The sequence below is a fragment of the Equus caballus genome, chromosome 4 (assembly GCF_041296265.1).
Source record: "Equus caballus isolate H_3958 breed thoroughbred chromosome 4, TB-T2T, whole genome shotgun sequence".
NCBI classification, from domain to species: domain Eukaryota; kingdom Metazoa; phylum Chordata; class Mammalia; order Perissodactyla; family Equidae; genus Equus; species Equus caballus.
Window position 1 is genome coordinate 98061360 of NC_091687.1, and position 21581 is coordinate 98082940.

Consider the following 21581-nt stretch of genomic DNA (forward strand, 5'->3'; position numbering starts at 1 on the left):
GACTTATTTTGTTTTCTGTATTATAAATTGTCGCTTTCCACTGTGGAAGTCTCGTGGATTTGGTACTGCTGTTTTGCTGATTCTCACTCATAGTGTCTTATTTCCTTGTAATTTTTGACTGTGAGCTGCTCATTTTCCCTGGAACTTGTATCTGCTGGAATTCTTTGAGGTGTTGCTCCTTGAGGGTGTTACGAATCCAAGATGACTTTAAACTGTTGGCTTAGGAGTGTTTTGGAACACACAGGTCCAGCCCAGGTGGTGTGAATTTGGGTGCAGATCCACCTGATCCCCGGTTTCTGGTAACAAATTCCTGTTCCCTCCTTCCTGGCAGGTTTATTTCTCATTCACCCTTATATGGTGGGTCTGCAACTTTATTCAGGGTCTACTAACTAGACCCCTTATCTTGGGTGGGCACCAGGCGGCTTCTCCTGTCCTCCACACCCCATGTGGCTGTCCACATGGAGGTTAAAGACTCCAGGGCATGGCAGAAACCCTCAGGGTGAATGCCAGCTTCGGTGCTTGCAGAGTTTCCAGGCCTTGTTTTTACTTGGATTTTACCCTGGTAGATTCCTTCCTTGTGTGCCTGGTCAGTGATGTATTTAAAATATATATGTTTTTAGGGGCTAGCCCGGCGGCGCAGTGGTTAAGTGCGCACGTTCCCCTTTGGCGGCCCGGGGTTTGCTGGTTCAGATCCCAGGTGTGGATATGGCACCCCTAGGCAAGCCATGCTGTGGTAGGCGTCCCACATATAAACTAGAGGATGATGGGCACCGATGTGAGCTCAGGGCCAGCCTTCCTCAGCAAAAAGAGGAGGATTGGCAGCAGATGTTAGCTCAGGGCTAATCCTCCTCCTCCTAAAAAAAAATGTTTTTAATTTCATCTGACATCGTAGTTTCAGTTTGGAGGGTTGTTCACTGTATCTCGTTTGTCACAGTGCAGTTAACAACCCGGCTTGGAACATAACACAGTCGGTTAGGCGTTTGTGGAATCTTTATATTCCGTAATTCTATGTCAGTATGGCAATTCTATGTCATCTGTTCCTTTTCTGTAATTTCAGTCTTTCAAATCTTTGTTCAAAAATATTTCCACCTTCAGTCAATGACTCACTTATTTCAAGTCATAGTAAAAACAACATGTCACTCTAGAAATAATGAAATGGGGAGAGTTCCTGGGAGTGGGTTTCGACTATAATTCTCAAATCTTATTTTAGTGAGTTTAACTGATGGGCCCTAATAACTAGAGTGTATCTAAAACTTATCGAGGAGGAAGCCTGTTGCAATATATTGACTACCCCTCATGGTTTGTATGTATCATGTATGTACAGTATCTGTATGCACAGTTAGGTCCTGAATAAACAGTGTCAAATAAAATTGGCATATGATGGCATTACAGAAACAGTGTGATAATATGTGATAATATATTCTTCAGGCTGTAAAGTGGTGATACTTGAGGGAGCCTTTTAAGTAATATGTGGTCACTGAAAATAAATAGATACGTACACATATATGTATATACACACATGTATGCAAAAAGAATAAAAACCACCTCTTCTACCATCCATAGCTAATTACTAGTAATCTTTTATATAGAGCCTTCCAAATAAAAGTGTTATATATTGGATATTTACATAAAAATGGAATTTTATCACTTTAGCGTGGTAACACTGGTTTTATCAAGCTGATGGGAATTCTAGTTAACAGTTGTGTCTTTGATTCATAAAATGAGAAAATTATTAATGTTTGTTTGCGGGCAGTATTTAAGAGCTCGGGCTTTGCCATCAAACAATACCCCAGTGTCCTCATTTGTAAACATTAATAACCATAGGATCTGTCTCAGAAGGTTGTTATGAAAATTAAATGATAATGCATATAAAATGCTTAGTGTGGTGCCTGGCACATGGTAAACACTTAATAAATAATAACTTACTCATCTTTTAGGGTGAGAGAGGATAATAAACAGGGTACTAGCTAATATGTATAAAGAACCATAGAAATAATTAATGTTCACAAATCTACACATTTTGAAGAAATTTTAGTGCAGTTTTGGCACAGGTATTTATTCCCATATTGCAGAAAAGAGAACATTGTTTTATAAGCTGATTCTTACCTGGACTGAAACTTGTGAACATATTTTATATAAGAATTCTCTTTAAATTTCTGTGTCCATTTCTTTGTGGTAGTGTATGTATAGCTGCTGAATCGGACTTGAAAGTAGTCCCATTAAGTGCAAATTATATTATTTAAATTAGATTCAACCCATAATAATTCTAATCCAGCTGAATAAACTGAGTCTAGCCTTTATGGATTGTATGCAACAGCTCGTCAACAGTATCTAAATGAAAAAGCAAAAATCAGAAAAACTTGTGGAAACTTAGTGTTTAAAGCTCTTTGCTTTGTTCTGAGCTATTAGCTTATTAAAAAGGATTTGCTGGGTCCTCTTTCCCATCTGGTGGTCTTTTAATAAATACTGTAATAGCACCGAAGACATAATTTGCCTTTGAAATAGGCTAAACAGAACAAAATTGATTCGCTGATTTGTTTTTCTGGGTCGGCTGGTGACCTGCTACTACAGGTTCACAATCCCTTACCAAAGCCCCATCAACACATTGGTATTTATGGTGTAAAACACATGAATATTCACTAAATGAAAATCATAATTAACCTTTTGTCAATTCAGGCCAGTTTTTGCTGCTACACAAGTTTAAAGCAAGCTTATGAAAACGGAGTATTTTGAGGTATTGTGGAGCTCTCTCATTCTGTATTTCGTAGAGGAGATGAGAAATGTCAGGTTTAGTTTCTGGATGTTACTCGGTTTTGGAGGACTTCATACGCTGAAGATATAGCAAGCCGCTTACCTCTCTGTTTTGTCTCGTAGTGCCGGTGGCGACGTGCACATCCAGCCCCGGTACAGGCAGTTTCCCCAGCTGACCAGATCCCAAGTGATCCAGGCCGAGTTCTTCAGTGCAACCATGTGGTTCTGGATTCTCTGGCGCTTTTGGCACGACTCAGACGCTGTACTGGTAAGTGCAGGAGAGGGATTCTTATCCTTTTTTTGGGTGGGGGGAGGGAAGATGTGTTAATAGCTTAGCTTGTCTTTTTTCTGTTTGTGGACCCTTTTCCTATCTGGATACATCCCTTCACCACGCTGTCCTTTCTATAGATGCAGGAATCCTGTTATTTAATGAAGCATTGTAGCTGGCCTTTTCTGCTCAAGGTGTACATGTAGGTGGTCCGTGTCTCATGGTTTCTGTTAGGTTGCCATATTTGGAAGGGAGATTGGAAACTAATTCTTTTACGTTCTGAACTAGGGGTTCATTGGTGGGTTAAATTTCACACTTAAATTCCTTTAAATGATGAATGTCCTCTAGCCTGTCCAGAGGCCCAAAGCAGCCAGGTTGGGGTGGGCTAGTGTGTCTTGAGGAGGGAAGTTAGTTACTGGTGACTTTCTAACATGTCATTAGCCTCAATGGAGCTTTTATCACATTTGCACTGGCCCTCTTCTCTAGGCGATTCCATCTTTAAGCCATTAAAAATCTGCTTGTTGATCCAGAATACTTTGAAGTTTAGTAAATTTGGTTTTGTTTTTAGGATAGGAAAAAAACCTTAAACAGTGTACAAATTTTAGGAGCATCAGGTTGATTAAGATCCCATTTTCTCTTGGAACTTCTCTGTGCCCTTGTCGCGCAGTGAGGAGCTGCTTAGTGTCTGAGCTGGGAGCACAGGGACACCCCTATCTCCTTGGAGGTCAGCTGTCAGGAGTAGATACGGCTGTTTGGCATGAGGCGATGATGCAGCCAGAGAGGCCTCGATCAGGATTGAAGAGGGGGGAGTTCACCTGAGGCTCCCAGATCTCCCAGCAGGAATGACAGGACAGTGAGACATTTGTTATGCTTTGCCAGGGTGTCACGACACTGTTGAGATGTGGGGTATCTGAAATCTGTTGCCTCCATTCCCCCTCCCCTCCATCACAAACACGTACTCAAATGCCAGCTCAGGCTGGGAGCTCCAAAATGGGCAGGCTTTTCACGTTGAGGCCACAGCCTATGTTAACAGATTGAAGAACAGCTGGACCATCAAAGAGTTAAAGTAGTAGAATTTGTTCTGTGTATGTCAAGGGCCGTGTATGTGACAGCCTCATCACATTTTTTTCCTTCCAAGTTCTTTTTAAATTTAATTAGCTGTATGGAGTATAGATCTTGACTTTTTTTAATGGTTGTCGCCAGGGTCACTTTCCATATCCAGATCCTTCTCAGTGGACGGATGAGGAATTAGGCATCCTTCCTGATGATGAAGACTGAAAGTGCAGACTCAGCTCTTTCCAAGTGGGTTGGCCCCAATTCCTAATTTTTTAAAGTTACATTTACCTTTTGTCGATAAACATGTTTTGACTTTGCACCTATGATGGTCTCTAAGAAACAGTGCATTTTCTAACAGCCTGAAGAACAATTAACTATATCTGATGTGTCTTAATTTCTGCCTTGAGTATTTTCACATTTGCTGTCTTTCTCCCTCCCCCTCCACTTTTGGTCTCATCTTCTTTTTCATTGTATGTTTTAAAAAATTCTTTTTTCCTAAGTTATGTTATAATTTAGGGTCCCATTTATCCATCTATTGATCAAAGACCAAACTCTGCACAGGGATCACAGGGGTGGACTAGACAGGTGTGGAGCTTATAGTTGTAAGAATACGGTGTTCTACCTTCAGCGTTTAAATGGAAACTTCCAGCATATGGGAATGTTATGATATGAAGTTGCAGGAAATTAACTCTTTAAACAGTAAAGGGTTATGGCCCTTTCATTTTCCAGATCAGGAAGTCAGAGTTTTTCTTCTTTCAAAAGGAAGGTACTAGGAGGAGTCCCTTTCCCACAGGCCCCACAGGGGTTAAGACATTCTCATTGAACATGTTCTTAAATTAATCATTGCAATTTAATAATTGCTGTCATTTGGAAATTGTTTTAAAGGATAGGGAGCCTTAAATGATAGTTGTTCCCATTAAATCATGCTGTTAATATTGCCATTATAATTTTAATTGGAAGCAGCTTATTGTCATGAAAATTACAGTAGATTTTGAGTATGTAGGGAAGAGGGGATGGGGAAAAAGTGTCAGCAAAGGGCAGGCAGTTAAGCTGTTTTACAGCTTTTGTGTCTAGCTTTGCTGTGGACAGTGAGAGGTCCCAGTCTTTACCAGGCCTCCTGCTTCTCTGTGTTGACCTGTCTGCTAGCACTAACCTCTTCCCGTCGTCTTAGAGATTTCCCAGTATTCCCACACACAATTATTAACATCTTGTTGTAGTGACTGGACTGTAAACCCTTTGAGAGAGCAAGGTAATATTGCTTCTCTCCTCTGTCACATGGCTATTTACATGATTGGTGCTCAGCAAATGCCTGAATAATTGAATGAACATGAATTGTGGATTTGAATTATTGAAAATAAAAGTACTTAAAGCTTTCCACTTTTGTTTCTCTGCAGGGGCCAGGTGAGAATTTCAAGAAATTACAGACTTCATATTGTACATTAAAGTTGTAAATTAAAGTGTTTTGGTCAAGAATGAGGAACTGAATTATGGATGTTTTCTAATAATGACAGCCCCCCTCATTTCCTGTGCTGCCAACTGCTGTGATAATTGCTTACAGGCCCTGTCAGTGGATCCTCTTGCGTACTCCATGGCACAGATAGGTGTTAGCTCCATGCATCAGTGAGGACATCCAGGCTCAGGGAGATGCAGTAACTTGCTTAGCATCACACACTGATGAGTGGTGACATTAAGTCTGACCCCACACTTACTACAGTGTCATACACTCTGCCTCCTTAGCTAATGTCTTAGTCATACATATGTTGACAGTTAATGTGAAAACTCTTGCCATTTCTCTACTGGTATCTTCTTGCCCTGAGTATACAGAGGTTAGAGGTCAGCACAGTCCGTTTACTGTGTTTACGTATCTCTTGTGGGCTGGGCATTGTGTTGAGCATCCATTCGTGGAACTCGTTTAGAACACACTTCTAACTAGAAATTCTCAGGGCCAGAGGAATGGGAGACAAGGGTGAAATAGGATATTCCACTTTTTCTAAAATTTGTTTCAAAGTACTTTCCAACTTTTGCAGCATCACAATTCTGAGAATAGGTAGAACAGAATTTTCCTCTATCCACAGATGAAAATCTGCAGTATAGAGTGGCTTAATGACTTGCCCAGAAGCATAACTATTCATATTTTAATATAGGCTTTTGACCACCTAAGCCTTGAGAATACAATGCTAAACAAGACAGATAAGACTCTTTAGAGAGAACTTGGATTTTAGGAAGGGAAGACAGGCAATAAGTAAATAACTACATGAGGTTTACTAAGTGCTGTGAAGGAAATAACATGATGGGTGGGTGCTGATCTTCTGAGTGGGCGCGGAAGGCATTTGAGCTGAAACCTGAACCAGGAGGAGGAAGCAGCTGTGGGAGGGTCTGAGGGAAGAGTGCTCCAGGGACCAGGAACCGGAGAACCAAGGTCTAGGGTGGGACCAAGGTCACAGAAAGTCCAGTGGGGTTCTGGCAGGTGAGGAGAGGGTGGGCCTATGAGGTTAATAGGTCATGGTTACAGGTTTAGATTTTCTGTTAAACGCACTGAGAAGCCCCTGGCAGACTCTAAGCAGGGGGTTCTCTGATGCCAGTTCCCAGTCCTTAGGTTTCCCCTCCCTTTAGTTCTCAGTTGTCAGAGCTAGCAAAATGGCAGCTAAAGCTGAAGCGGGTGGAAGAGTTTCACCCTGCCCCACAGCCAGCTCCAGCAGTCCTGACCTGCAGGGGGTGCTGGAGACACTGCCCTTGGTTTCGTGTTTACTCCCTTGTGTAAGAATGATCTGTCTCAGCTGATAAACACTTTGTTTTAAAAGACCGTCAGATCTCTTTGTACTTCTTGGGTCTCAGTTTTGTTGTTCTCTCCACCCTCGCCCCCCCATATCATAAAGTTTTTAAGGAAAGAATACTATCTATAACAGTGAACTCAAACAGGACAATCCCGTTAGCTCTTTTTCTTAGAAATCAATCAGAGTTGCTTGACTTGAATTAAAAGATAACCTTAAAAACAGCAGTCTTCTAAGCTCAGCCAGTGTGACTTCCACATACTGGATCCTCTTTCTTTTCCATACTTGGGCTGTGAAACCAATTTGAGCTGATGCAGAAATTGTCCCTAGCCTTCTCTCAAAGGAATGGGCTTCCTCTCTGCTATGTAGCTCGTGGAGAAATACTTAACGTGGGAGAGGGTGCCAAAGAGATGTTAAGTATATTTGATTGATGGCTATATATGGTTAAATAGTGAAAACTTAAGACTTACTATGGGAGGGGCTGGCCTGGTGGTGCAGCAGTTAAGTGCGCATGTTCTGCTTTGGTGGCCCAGGGTTCTCCAGTTCCGATCCTGGGTGCGCACATGGCACCACATGGCAAGCCATGCTGTGGCAGGCGTCCCACATATAAAGTAGAGGAAGATGGGCATGGATGTTAGCTCAGGGCCAGCCTTCCTTAGCAAAAAGAGGAGGATTGGCAGCAGTTAGCTCAGGGCTAATCCTCAAAAAAAAAAAAAAAAAGACTTACTATGGGCCAGGCACTGTGGTAAACACTTTATATGTGTTAATTTATTAAATTCTCACATTCTTTCCATTTTACAGATGAGGAAGTTCAGCTATATACAGGTTAGGTAACTTGTGCAAGCTCATACAGCTGGTGAGAGCTGAGGTTCGGATCCTGGCTGGCTGGCTCTAGGTCAGGCCAGATTATCTGAGTCGGCACAGCATGGTCTACACCTTTTTGATCATGACTTATTAAGAATTTTACATTGTGACCTAGAATGTAAATATGCTTGTGTACACATATAAATAGTCCAAGTTTTATGAAACTACTTACCTGTGATGCACACTATTTTCTCTTTTATTCTACATAAAAAATAATGGTTGGTTGAGACTGATTTTACTACCCACTAATGGGTCTCAACCTGCCGTTTGAAAAACGGCCACAGTGCTTAAAGAACTTAGGCTCTGGAGTCAGACTTGCTGGAGCTGACTTAGAGCTCTCCCATTTACTTGCTGTAAGTTTGGGCAGAGTACCTTTTTGATCTGTGCCTCCATTTCCTCATTTATACAATGGATTAAATAGATTAAATGGGTCAGCATGGAAAGCCCTCAGAACTATGTCTGGTGTGAAGGAAATACTCTAAATGGAACCAACTGTTATTTCTAGACCACTGGGTCTAAGCTAAATTTCTAGTGACCCTTCGATCCCAGTTTGATTTTTATAGAAAAGCCTCCATATGGAGATAGACTAAGCTGTAAACAACATTCCAGCAGATGCAGTGCCCACCTGTCCCCTCCGCCTAAAACAAGATAGACATTTAGGATGCCTCTTTGTCCCTGATCAGTAGCTAAAAGTACATTCAAAGTAAGTTTTAGGGTGTGGCCTGGTAGATGGAGAGATGTATCTTCATAAATGGAAAGGTAGGTGGTGAAAGAATTATTGATGGCAACAGAGAAGATCAAGTGTCAAATTTTAACACACAAATTTGTAACTTTAGTAAGTTTCTTATGGAACCTTGAGTGTAAATAACACAATTGATTATCTAGTGAAGTTACGAGACAGGGAAGGTCCTGTATAAGGAACACCTGTTGTCTGCATGTTACTGGAAGGTACAGAAGTCATCTTGGTTCCACTTGCCCCTAGAACTATTCTGTAAAAGAGGTCAACCCAATTGCCTGCTGCCGCCATCTCATCAGGAGTGTCAACGGGGACAGTGTGCAGTGGAGGAAATGGAAGCTGCCTGAGCTGGTGCTGACCTGCCTCAGCAGCTGGGCCTTTGCCTTTTGTCACCTACACGAGCAGTGCCTTGCTCGTGGCAAAGACAGCAGGGGCAAGTGGAGTATGCCTGGCACAATCCATGTCTAGCTACAAACTCACTGTGATGGAATCAACACCCATTTCTATCCAAGTTTCATTACAGTCGTCACAACCACAACAAAATTTTATATATATATATATGAAATGTGTAGTACTGATCTTGGAAACCAGAGACCTGGCTACGTGAACCTAGGCAAGTCATCCTTGGGGCTTTATATTCAGTAACTGATTATGAGGGGCGTTGGACCAGATGATCTTTAAGAACTTTTTGCTCTAACATTTTATGAGACTAGGAGAACTAAATAACCCAGGCAGTAGGGCCGATGATCACAGCCCCTGAGAAAATTTCAGAAAAGTTAGTGTGGTAGGGTTCTTTGTAATAGAATTTCATCACAATAATGAAAGCATTCATAATTCTGGGCTAAATTTTAAGAAAAATTTTTTATAGAAGAATACATTCTTAAAAAATAAGGCCACAATTACTCTGTTGTAATCATGTATGAAGGTTATTTAGAAAATGAATTTCTATAACATAAATATTATAGAATTATACATTTTTCAGATAAGAAAACTTGAGTTCAGAGAAAATACTTAAATCTTGACAGCATTTTATGATTAGTTGGAGGGGCATGAAGACCAGAAACCAGATTCCTCATCTATGAACCATCTTGAAGACTTTTCTGTTCCTTCATATTCTCAGACAGAGGGTTTCCAAGTGAAGTTTTAAAATGGTTTATTTCTCTTTTGGGAATTTTGCCCAGTAATTTGACATAGTCTAAAGATAGTTTAGGTGTCTTTCAAACTTTAGGTCATGAAATTAAATGCACAAAATGAACTCATTGGGGTAGCCAGCATTTTTCAAAAATGAAGCATAAAATGTGAGTGCATAGTTTCAAATATATGTTTGTTGTACATTCTGAGTTCCTACAGAATGTGTATTATTGGAAGTTGTGTCAAAAAAGATTGAAAGATACAATTTTAAGGGGAACTCCTCCAGACAGACAACTCCTTAAATGACTCGATTACAGCAAACACTTAATTGAGCCATTGGAGGGGAGCAGTCAGGTCACAGCATCATAAAATACCCGAGGGTCATCACCAACACCAGACAAAAGAGTGTCAGCACACGGCAGGGTAGCTGGGACAATGTACCAGGCATTCATCCTGACAACTTATTTTAAAAATATTTCTCATGTAACTTCCACCCACCAAGCAGTAATCTACATTATGCATGAAACGAAACATACACTTCTCAGTCCCTCCCCTGTCTGGAAGAACTGTTAAAACCCTGACGACTTCCGTTACTCAATGTGATAATGCTGCAAAAATAATCTTGATAAAGACTTCTCCATGCAGTCAATCTTTATTATAGCAGTATTCGCATATTCACATCAAGTACATAGAACTTTTTTGCCTTTTATATAATACAGAGTTTTTAAATAACTTTACACAGAAATAAATTTCTTCAATCTGAATTTCAGCTATCTTTTTAATTCTCCATGCTTTCTATCCAAACTGAACAATATTTTCCATTGTACAAATTTACATGAGAAAAACTCCAAAGTACAAATGAAGGGACCTGAGCAGGAAAGAGAATCAAAGTATCAAGAAGTGGGTATGGGGAAGAATTAAGAAAAAAAGATTCAAGCAAACATTGAGGATTAAGGGACAAGAGGGAAACATCCTCCATTTGACTGAAAATAAATCTTTTTTTTATGAATTGAAAAATAAGCTTTAAAAATAGTTACTCCATTGTAATTTTACCAAAGCAGGTATAGTAGAGGTCTGTGGACAATTAAAAAGTCCCCATCTTTTCACTGGGCAAACCCCAGACTCCATGAGAACCTTTTCAATGCTTGAGTGGAACTGAAGTGAATTAAACCCGAACCTTTGGCAGCGAGAGCGAGAGAGGAGAGGAATGTGTATGTGAATTGCCATAAGGTTGGAGTGGCAAACTAGGGGCCATTAATTCACTGCAGTTAAAACATGATGGATTTCCCTTTACTCTCCCTTATAGAAGAATTGTCCTCAAACCAAGAAGTAAATGAAAAGGGTGTTGATTTCCTTTTTCTTGGTCTAAACCAAAGAGCAATCATAACTACTGAATATCAGAATTCAAAAGGACATGTCGATGAACGGTCCAATTCAATCCCCTGATCGGTTGTACACTCATATTTTAGGAGAAGCAATTGCTGAGTGAGGAAAAGGTCAGAGTGTACAACCAACAAATGAGATTACCACAAAAATACATCACTGTGATAGAGTCCTTCAAATCAGGCGATATCTTGAAGGCCAAACCTAGACTATAACCTATGACACGGCCAAAGGAAACACAAGAGGACCCAATGAATGCATCTTCCAATGAAGGAGGGGAAAGGGTACAGCACACACACACAGCCCTGTATGTAAACTAACAGAACATGAAGAGAAGACATAAAGGTTAGCCACTTATGTTGGTAATTAACATGACTAAAAAGGCATTATATGTTTACAAAGCTGGTTTTAATCAGCTATAGAACATACACAAATGTATTAGGAAGGAATGTTTTTTTTTTAAAAAACCGTTCACAGCTTAGAATAAAAAGCACAGTTATTGCACTCTTACATTTTATTTCAGGTAATTATAGTTTATTTCCCACCTTCACAACAATTTTTCCCTACCCTCAGACTTAGCCCCACACCCTCCCCCAGCCCATTTGGTCCATTTTCTCTACGTTTGTGCCTGGTCTGTGAGCTTTGTTGCTTATGTTAGTCTGAAGTTTCCTCCTATGTAACTCGTACTCCACCAAAACACACGGTGAGTTAAAAAAGGCTTAACGCACAAATGCAACACAATAATTTTCAAAACAAAACTGGTACTAAGCAACTTACTCATAACCGCCCCCCCCCCCCCCGCCCCGTCTCCACCCCTGTAAACAGAACCCTTCTGCCGCATCTCTTAGGTGAATTTTATGCCCGATTCCCTACATAGATACCAGAACCAGCCACTCATAGATGCTGGACAATGTACTCAGCCTGCCAGGAGAAGCAGATGGTTTGCACAAAAATTTTTTTGATACTAACACAAATAAACAGCTTTTACTTCTTTGTTTTCAAAGAGTACTTCAATCTGTAGAATTCTTTAAAAAAATCCAGAAACACTAGCTGTGTCCTCAGGCACAACTGGTTATATCATTGTAATTAGTCAAACAGCTAAATAAAATTGAACATTTTAATGAAACTGATTTAGTAATTAATACTACTAAATTAACAGCCTAAGTTGTGGATGTTGAAATAAAAGATGTACTTAATCACTTGTTTGAGGTGGGGACTAACTGTCCCTATGCATTTTTAAATAAAGCACTGTTACCTTAATTTAAGATTTTAGGACCTAAGTTTCTGTCCTCTTCTACCTTAAAAATACCTGATAGAAACTGTTACTCTTCCCACACCTGACAAAACTTAAGACTGAATTTCAATTTAAATGTCTTTGCCCAAATGGAAGTGAAAGTAGGTTACCTGAAAACAACAAAACAAAGCTTACTGTCTAGTGTACGGATATAACAAAAATCTTACCAGTATTTTCAATGCTATCAGAGCTAGCAACATGGAATATGAATACACTGGCCACTTCATTTTTCTGTGGCTAATGTACAGATCAGGCAGAGATGCGACTGCACTCCTTGGGTGCTCAACGTACGGCATTCGTCACACACCTTAGTAAAACATGTAGAGAACCTGCTCAAGACAGTATATTGCCTTCCCTGGGGGTGGCAAGGAACGAAACAAGATACAAGAAGCACACACCATGGAGTGTGTCCAGTTTACACCCACTGGCCAGGTCACTAACTATTCCAATGCCCCATGAAAAAGCCCCCAGAGACCACACCTGGCCCCCATAGCACCCAGAACAGCATTAGCAACACAGTCTCGCTTAATTTGCAAACAAGTCCTGGGAGGCAAGTTTACATTTTCAAACTGAAAAATCAGTGTCTAGGTTGGCAGCAGTACTCTGGAAACTGATAAATCAAATTCTGTCCTATATTTTAATTTCCCGCTTCTCACTAACATACGATTGCTGCCCAGCATACATTGCTTCAACCCTAAACTACAGCAATTTCTTAAAATGTCAAACATTTCTGTTATATAAAAGTTCCATGCTTTGAAGAACCTATGGGAGTAGAAAAAGTTTCTCTAGAAATGTCACTTAACTATAATTTCAACCTATTTGCTCTACGTGATAAATATATCTGACTATACTAGGGATTATGTGCTTTAAAAAAATAATTTTGTTCACTGAAAATTTACCTGTGTTTTCTCATTTTTTTAAATGTGATTTTGGCTATAAACTCTTTAGTGCATTTATCTTTGCAGTCTAAATTGCACTCTAAAAAATATTAACACAGCTGAGTTAGACCAGAGTGGCTGCTCTCTTCACAATTCACTGATTTCTGCTAAAATTTTAGCTTTGTTATTGCATCATGAAGGCACAGTAAGATCATTTGGCAATTGTCCAGGTATTTTTCTAGAGCCCCACCTACACCATTTCATCGTACGATCTGTAAGCTATTTGCTGTTCAAACTCACAGTAAACCTTCCATGTCTGGCTATATATATATATATATATACACACTTTTTTTTAATAGCCTAATGGTTGGAATCTGCTAGTCTCAAGGTGCTGATATTCTAGCACTAACAATGCCAACTTGGAGGAAGTAGAGAATCTTGCTAAATGGCTAATCATTCTACCCTCTTGGCTGGGCAGTCTCTCTCTAGGAATATCTGTGCATGTGACAAAGCTGTGGCTAACTCATTATGAAGATGTACTGTCTTGCCAAGCCTACTGAAAGTTAAAATTATATCACTGTTAGTGAAGTGATACCGTAACTATTTAATTTCATGCAACTGACTTAAGGTTAAGATTCTGAAACGTACCCCTACATAGATTCTGGCACCACTTTCAACAACATTCAGATACTCTGAGCTACATTTTTCAGTATTACTGCTTAAATATATAATGCCCTTTAGGACAAAATGAGAGTGCTCAAATACAAGTACACATAAAAGATAAAATCCTAAATCATCTTCATGTTCTAGAGCTCCTGACTTTTCATATTTTAAAATAAATAACTATTCATTACCTCATTCTGAGGAGGTAGTTTTTTGAAGAAGTCACCTGAACCCTGCAATGTGTTTCAAACTAAAGCTAGATGAGGTCTGCATGAGGCTGGAGAGGTGGATGTACAGGAGGGGCGGGTGAGATCTGAGGAGGGGCGTGCGGTAGTTCAAACATTGCCTGATGAACAAACGGTAACATTATGTGATAAAAGAGCTGTGACTGCACCAAACGAGAATCTAGGAAATATTTACAAAGTTTCAGGTTGACAGTGTTGAAGTCTTGAATTATTTCTTTTTTAACTATGTAACGCTCTTTCTTCTCCAATACCAACATAAATAGAACACATATACTTTATATGGGATTTTGTCTCCTAGGATGCCCCAGTATGTCCCACCAGATCTCAAATACAATCAGGGACTGGATGTTCAGGAACCAGAATTTGACAGCTAGAAAGAATCTTCTTTTAAGGTGCACATAAATACAAATGATCACGTTGGATTTCCTATTCACAAATCTCTTTTATAAACTACTTTTTGGTCAATATTATTTCAGTGGCAACAGTCTGGACCCTAGACTGCAGTTCGAGGATGAAAAAGTTCATCAGAAATACTACACATTTCAAAACAATCTTTTATGGTTTCTCTCAAATTTTTCAGAAGGCTTCACCTCTCCTTACCTAAAATAAAATACACTACAGAAGGCACTGCAGCCACTTTACGGAAAAGACAGATAATAATCAGTGAAGGAGCCGCGTTCTATCCACACAAATTACCTATAAAGTGCTTTGCACAAACAAGGAGTTCTTCCTTGTATTTTCTTAGGAGCTCAACACGTCTATCTGTAGTCTAAGCATCAAAAAATAAAGCAAGTAAAACTCAGAGGAAAACCCCTTTTTTCATGTCATTTGTAAACTAAAGAAAAAACTATTTGATGGAAAAAAACAAAGGGAAATTTAAAATTTTATGTTTTAAGGGCTCTACAAAAATCTCTCAAGAATACCCTGAGCCTGCTTTCTGGGCATAGCTTCATTTGAGATCACGTCTGCTCCCCTTTTTCAAATGAGATAGTAAACTAAAAAGAAAGGGAAGAAAAAGGTGTTTCACCTTGAATTTTGTTTTGAAAATTCCAATGCTAAGCTTCCTCCAGAACCAGCTCCCATGCGGGCTCCTGCTGCCTGAGGCGGCCCTGTGCCTGGGCCTCTGGCAGGCTCCACCTGCTCAGCAGGACATGCCTACTGTCAAGCCCAGCTCCCTGAAATCTTGGTAAAGGGAACACAATCATGTTTGAAAGCATCTATAGGGACATATTTAAAGAGAAAAATACTGCTTTTCAAAGAGAGACAGCATTCTGCATATAAGATGCTCTTCAAATCACCACAAATCATTTCCATCTTTGTAACTTTTGAACTTTTTAAGATATTGCTCTGCTCGTGTAAGGCTTAAGAATACACTGCTTTTGAAACTCATTCATAACTTCAGGATATTTTCCCTTTTAGTGGGGCCACTTTTACAGGTCTGCGGAATTTTCAGTAGGCCTTCCTCTGAATACAGTTATCTCAGCAAAAATCATCTAACGGCAGTGAGCTTTAGTAGGCCGAAAGATGTAGTGGGGCAAGTTACAATTTGAACATTTTAAATAACAATTTCTAATTCCCTGATTTATTTTATAGGTCCTGTCTAATTTCTTTTAGGTCCCTGGCTACATAGCTTGGTTGGACTACGTACATTTGATTTGATTTACATTCTTAAATCCTGATAAGAGATTCTAGACTCATGATAAGGGAGGTATTTACCATTAATCTGCCATTAATACATCTAGAGTCACTTTTGTTGCTACTACGGTGATTTATACCGCCCTTCAGTAAAGGCCAAAGGAAGCTACGACTCGGTTATATTTTCCATTTATGCAAAGATAAAGAAGGAGCTTCTTAATACCACAGCAGCTCTTTCTATAAAAACAACTGACATTAGGCTTCACACATCCTCCCTCAGTCCCAATACCCCTAAAATTGCCCTGTTCTCTGCCTGGGGAACTCATCTGTCAAATTACCTAACCTTTTGAAGACCAGGCTTGGGAAAAAAGGAAGAAGGAGAATGAATGGAGACACCACCATTTTTATTTTAGGTTGCATATTTTAGATAAAAGACTAGAAAGAGGATGTAGGATGCAGTGTAGGAGTAAGTTGGAAGAAACAATGAAATATTAGCAAAGACGTTAGTGTGGATCCAGCAAGTACCACTAATTTAAAAATTATAAATATTTGTCATTATGCTAAGACTCCCCATATTTAGGTAAAGAAAAGGATAATCATCTTTCTTTAAAAGTTGCTTATATAACAAAAATACAATTTTCCAGGATATATAATTCTGGTGGGAAGTATTTTATTCCAATTCAATTCAATCTGAAAATTATTTTTTTTAATAAAAATAGAAGAAACTCAAATTAAAACTTGTACCTTACATTTAAATTACATAAATGTCTCACATTCAAAACTGTTATCAGTATTGTAGGCTTTTAACTAGATACTGCCATGGCATTTTGTGCCCTGGACAAAGTAGCCACTAAGTACTTGGTGACTGGAAGAGCTTAGGAGGAAGATATCAACTGTATTTTCCTGAGAACTTGCTACATTGTGGAGGAAAAATAAAAAAAATCCCAAACACTTGTCTTCATTGCTGGACCCAATGAGAAAAGAAGGCAATGTGTGCCAGCACTTTCCAGCCTGCTTGGTTAGGCGGACACCCTCAGTGAGCAAGGAAACAGAAGGCCAGAAACCCAGTAGGTCAGGAAAAAGATGCAGCATTCCCTTTTCCTCTACATCAAAATGTACCTCCCTCCTCACCTCTCATCCTCCATTTAATTAAAACAGCTCCATTTTGATAAAAATTTGTCAAGGACTGAACATACACCACACAGAAAGGGCATGCTGCATTTTTGTTCCATCCCTCAGAAATTAACCGGTGGTGGCTAGGGGAAAGAGCTCCACAACAAAATCCCAGAACAGAAAAGAGAACGATGCTTGGTGATTGCAACTGCCCCATCAGATGATCAGCCACATATTGATCTGGTGGTTAGAAGGGCAAAGTTGACTGGCAGACTTTCCATAGCAAATCTCCCAAGCTGTAGCAGCAGTTTCTTTCCATCATGCCTGACCATCAAAAGGTCAGAACTCAGGGTCTCTCCTCTTCCTGGGAGTGGGCAGACTTGTATGCACGTGGTATTTGTGTTGAAGAAGAAACACTGGCAGCAGAGAATTCTGGTTCCTAAAACATTCTTCCCTCTTTTGTTGGATGGGAAATTCCATTCTGTTCCACACCAGCTTATGCAGTGAAAATTTTGTATCTTTAAAAAAAGATTTGAGGAACAGAACTGTGTTTTGATGTTAACAAATTGTACGAACACAAGACTTAAGAAATAAGAGTAGATGCTGCCATGATGGTGTGGCTACTTGAAGGCTGCAAATTCTCCTGTAGAGGGAGGACAAGAGCTAATTTTAAAAAAGTTATCTCAAATAACCTAGAGACACAGAAAAGCCTCATTGAAACCTCACTGTCAAGTGTGCAGATACCTTCCCACTTGGGTTTTACATGCTATGGTTCTAATCAAGCTGAAAACAGTTCCAATGAACAAAATTTCTCAGAAACAGATTGTAAAATAGTAAGGCTGATTTGTAGAATACTCCCCCACCCCCTGAATTATCAACTCATTTTCATTACTATAATGCCACTATTAGGAAGGAAGAAGCAAGAATTATCCTTTTTTTTGTTTTTTGAGGAAGATTAGCCCTGAGCTAACATCTGCTGCCAATCTTCCTCTTTTTTCCTGAGGAAGACTGGCCCTGAGCTAACATCCATGCCCATCTCCTTCTACTTTATATGTGGGATGCCTGCCACAGCATGGCCTGCCAAGCAGTGCCATGTCTGCACCCCACATCCGAACCAGTGAACCCCAGGCCACCGACTCGGAACATGCGATCTTAACTGCTACGCCACCGGGCTGGCCCCCAAGAATTAAATTAAATGGTCAAATGATTTGTCCACATTACACATTTGACAGAAGGAAAGAAAATCCAGTCCCTCCATTTTCTAGTTCATTTCACCTTTTAAACTACCAAAAATTACATATAGGCACATGCCACTGAACATTATTCTCAGCATAAGAAATCCTTTAAACCACAAAGTCCCTTTGAGGTACTACACTCCTTTAGCTTACCGAATATGGGGGACTTCATGCCATTATTTTTCACCTACCATTTTGTCCAAAGCTTCTACTTGTACCTAGAGGTCGGTTCCTCTTATAATATATACTATAGTTAATTTCTGGGGGTTGGTTAATAACTGACAACTAGCAGAATTTAGTCAGCCTTAACATCCTTTTTCAGTAATAGCAGCTTCTCATGAGAATCCAAGTAATCACTTAAATGAATACACTATTTAATTTAGAAATAACCTATCCATTTTCTGATTGCTATTAGATGCCAACTGGTTACTAGAGAACAGTGGCATGTCCCCAAAACAACATATTGTTAATGACAGGCTAACTGAACCCTCAGATTGGATGCTGATAATATTAGCAACTGTTTGAGTGCCTGTTATATACCAGGTGCCTCACTGAATATTTTATACACATTTGCATCTGATCCTCACAATAACTCTATGAGGCAGGTGTTATTATTCCTCTTTATTTCATAAAGGAGCAAGCTGGGATTTAGAGTGGTTAAGTAACTTGCCTGAGATCCCACATCTAGAAAATGGCAGAGTTGGAAGGCAAAGTAAGGTGCTGATTCCAAAAGTCCAGGGTCTTAACAATTAATAAGCCCCTAAACAGTTTTCAATAATTAATAATTTGTTTTCCCATTCTGAATACAACTACTAATTGGACTGCTGATACTGATACTGTCTCTTCCCATCTACAGATTCCTTTTAACAAAGCAATTAACCAAGGGATTGTGAGTCAAAAGATCAAGGAAGGATAAAAGAATTATTATCTCATATTGAACGTTAAAAGGACTGGGGAGTTAGGCACTGATGAAAAAAATAACCAAATTGCTAAGACCTTGGAGAGTAAAATATTTAGAGCATAACCACAGGAGAATATTATGTTAACAGAGACTCTAGAAATATATAAACATTCTCACTACCTTTGCTTATGGTTTCAGTACATTATGGTTTTAAGGCTGCTATTTTTTTAATACATTTCTTTAAAGCAATTTTTAACATTCTTATGAGTAGTCACTGTATCTAGCAGAATCTAAATCTAATTAAAGGAAGCCAGTGTAAAAATAGGATTTACTTAACAGAAATCGTTAAAAACAAGGGCTGGAATTCATCCTTTAAGTGACAGAATATCAGAAAATGATAAACTCTATGCCAAATCTTATATACTGCATCAAAAAATCTTCAGATGTTTCCTATTCATTATTACAATCAGACACTCCATTTTGTTGAAGTGTTCTACCCTACAAACTTAAATATTAGCCTTAAAAATAAAAACACACAAAACTACCCCCGAAAGCACAAAATCTTACCAACAAACTCCACATCAAACACCGGCAGAGCAAACACTAAGACGGTCCTACCAGAGCCTACCGTCCCTAACAGAATGCAGTTCTGTTCATAACTGGACTTCAGGTCCAAGAAAAAAAAGACAAAAAGAACTCAGTTTAGACATCAATAAAACAAAACTCTACATATGTCCCTGAAATCATGGAGAAATTTAAGGAAAAAACAGAGGTCACAGGAGATGAATCTGTTTTTGGGGGGAAAAAATCTTTCCTTGCTTATTCCTTCTTGCTATCTGGAAATCTATATTATCCTACATTCTACCCTATCTTATTTAAGAGAACAGTCAACTCTGCTGTGTGAAGTTACTTGAAGTAAAACATCCAGATATTCTATGACTTTTTGAAAATCTTGGCATATTAATTTAAATTATTATGAAATTTAATGATATTCATAATGATATTATGAAGAATCAGGGGCCAAAATGAAACATTTTTTTTTTACCTCCTTTCTGGTTGAGAAAAACCTAAGCTCTATTTTCCATTTGACTTTGTTTAGGAATAGGGCAGAGAACACTTGGGAAGACCCTGTGATTTCAGACACCTCAAATATCATGGTTTGTTTATTTTAAAGCTAAGGACTTTATTAACTAGTTTTAAGATACTACAAAATAATTACCCTTTATTCCAGAACTGAAGGTATTTCAGTGGCTGTCATACACATAATTTGATAAAAATTACTTAAAGATAAAATATGCTATGAAAAATCTAGTATGTTATTTTCTACATAAATCAATCACCGCTCAGAGGTAGGGGGCATCATTTGAAACCAGAGTAAGTCCCATTCTTTCTTTTTGGTGACCTTTCAGGTAGTTTCAAAAGGACAATGAATATTCTGGCATAGACACACTGGAATTCTTAAATTCTCAGAGAAATGATCACAGGAGAGATGAAATATTTAGTAAAATAAAAAGTGCTACAGAAATGCTCAATAATTTTCACTCAAATAAGACTGTAACTGACAAAATGCTTTAATCATGAAGTACCCATTTCATAATATTAAAGAAAAAAAGGGCAGATCATTTCCTTAAATTGAGAGTGACCCACTTGAGAGCAAGGCCTTTGAAGCTGAGGTGTTAACATAGTTACTATTTTAGAGATGGGATGATTTTAACTGCTGGTTTAGTGTTTAAATGGCTGGTACAGTATTGTAATATCTGAAAATAAACCTGAAGCATCTGATTAAATACTGTGATCCCTACACAACTGAAACTTAATAAGACAAATCTCATTCCTCATCATAGACTAGTAACTTTTAAAAGGCAAATTTTATAAAGAGGTTGCTTTCTAAAAAAAGGAAATCAACCTTAATGAAAATATCTGAGGGTTCAGGCTTTAGGAAAGAAGCAGTCAGTCACAAGAGGATGAATGCCTTTCTGTTTCAATTACCTAGTCAAAGAGATTAACTCTACATATGGTTAGAAAAATGCTTCCCCTTATTTGGAGAACATATCTAAAACTCGATATAAAACAGAGAACAACAGAAAGGGAGACTACCACATATCATTCCAACGCTTCCTACTTCTCCAGATCCGTGTTATGGAAACATCTCACCTGCTGTATTCTGAATGGTCTTCTACTAACATTTCCAGTGGGCCCAATTTGGAAAAAAGAGAATACTATGCAACCCTTTGGAGGCATGTCAATGTCTACAGGATAGCATAATGAGTTTCTAAGCAGTTCTAAGAGCTTAGCAATGCCCTCTAAAGAAAGAAGAGAAAGAAGTCAAAAGCAGATGGTGGGGGACCCGGCCGCGGATAGTGTGGGTAGCGTGGGGGGAAAAAAAGAGAGTGAACAAGGAAAGGAAGATAAAAGTGAAGCAAGTATACTGGGGAATTATAGGAAGAGCTCTATCAATAAAAAGATCCTTTGACTCCCATGCCTCAAAATGCTCAAAGCTTTTGAGCATTCCACAGACCAAGTCAATTTTGTAAAAACTTTGTTAGCTACATGCTTGCTATTCAATTTGTGAATAAAACCCCATAATAATTACTAATAATCCTATCTTTAGTGTCACTGGAGGATTTAGAAATCATGCACTTTGATGTTTTCCAACA

At 39.0% G+C, this 21581-nt stretch overlaps 2 protein-coding genes across 10 annotated transcripts in view; one reads left to right on the plus strand and one right to left on the minus strand.

Moving 5' to 3' along the window:
• Window positions 1–5551, plus strand: part of NDUFB2 (NADH:ubiquinone oxidoreductase subunit B2) — an 8521-nt gene extending 2970 nt beyond the window's left edge. Inside the window, exons 2-4 of the mRNA XM_001498419.7 lie at window positions 2875–3019; window positions 4223–4321; window positions 5470–5551. Coding sequence (XP_001498469.2) covers window positions 2875–3019; window positions 4223–4297 — 220 coding nt within the window. The 3' untranslated portion in view covers window positions 4298–4321; window positions 5470–5551. The remainder of the gene's footprint in view (window positions 1–2874; window positions 3020–4222; window positions 4322–5469) is intronic.
• A 4659-nt stretch (window positions 5552–10210) lies between these two features.
• BRAF (B-Raf proto-oncogene, serine/threonine kinase) overlaps window positions 10211–21581 on the minus strand; it is a 148234-nt gene continuing 136863 nt past the window's right edge. For 6 of the 9 annotated variants that reach the window (XM_023639834.2, XM_070266007.1, XM_070266012.1 and 3 more), the window contains one exon: window positions 16063–17431. In XM_023639834.2, the coding sequence (XP_023495602.1) occupies window positions 17347–17431 (85 nt within the window). In that variant the 3' untranslated portion in view covers window positions 16063–17346. Of the gene's footprint in view, window positions 17432–21581 lie in introns of all 9 variants that reach the window. The other 3 variants (XM_001496264.7, XM_070266009.1, XM_070266010.1) reach the window with 1 other exon arrangement.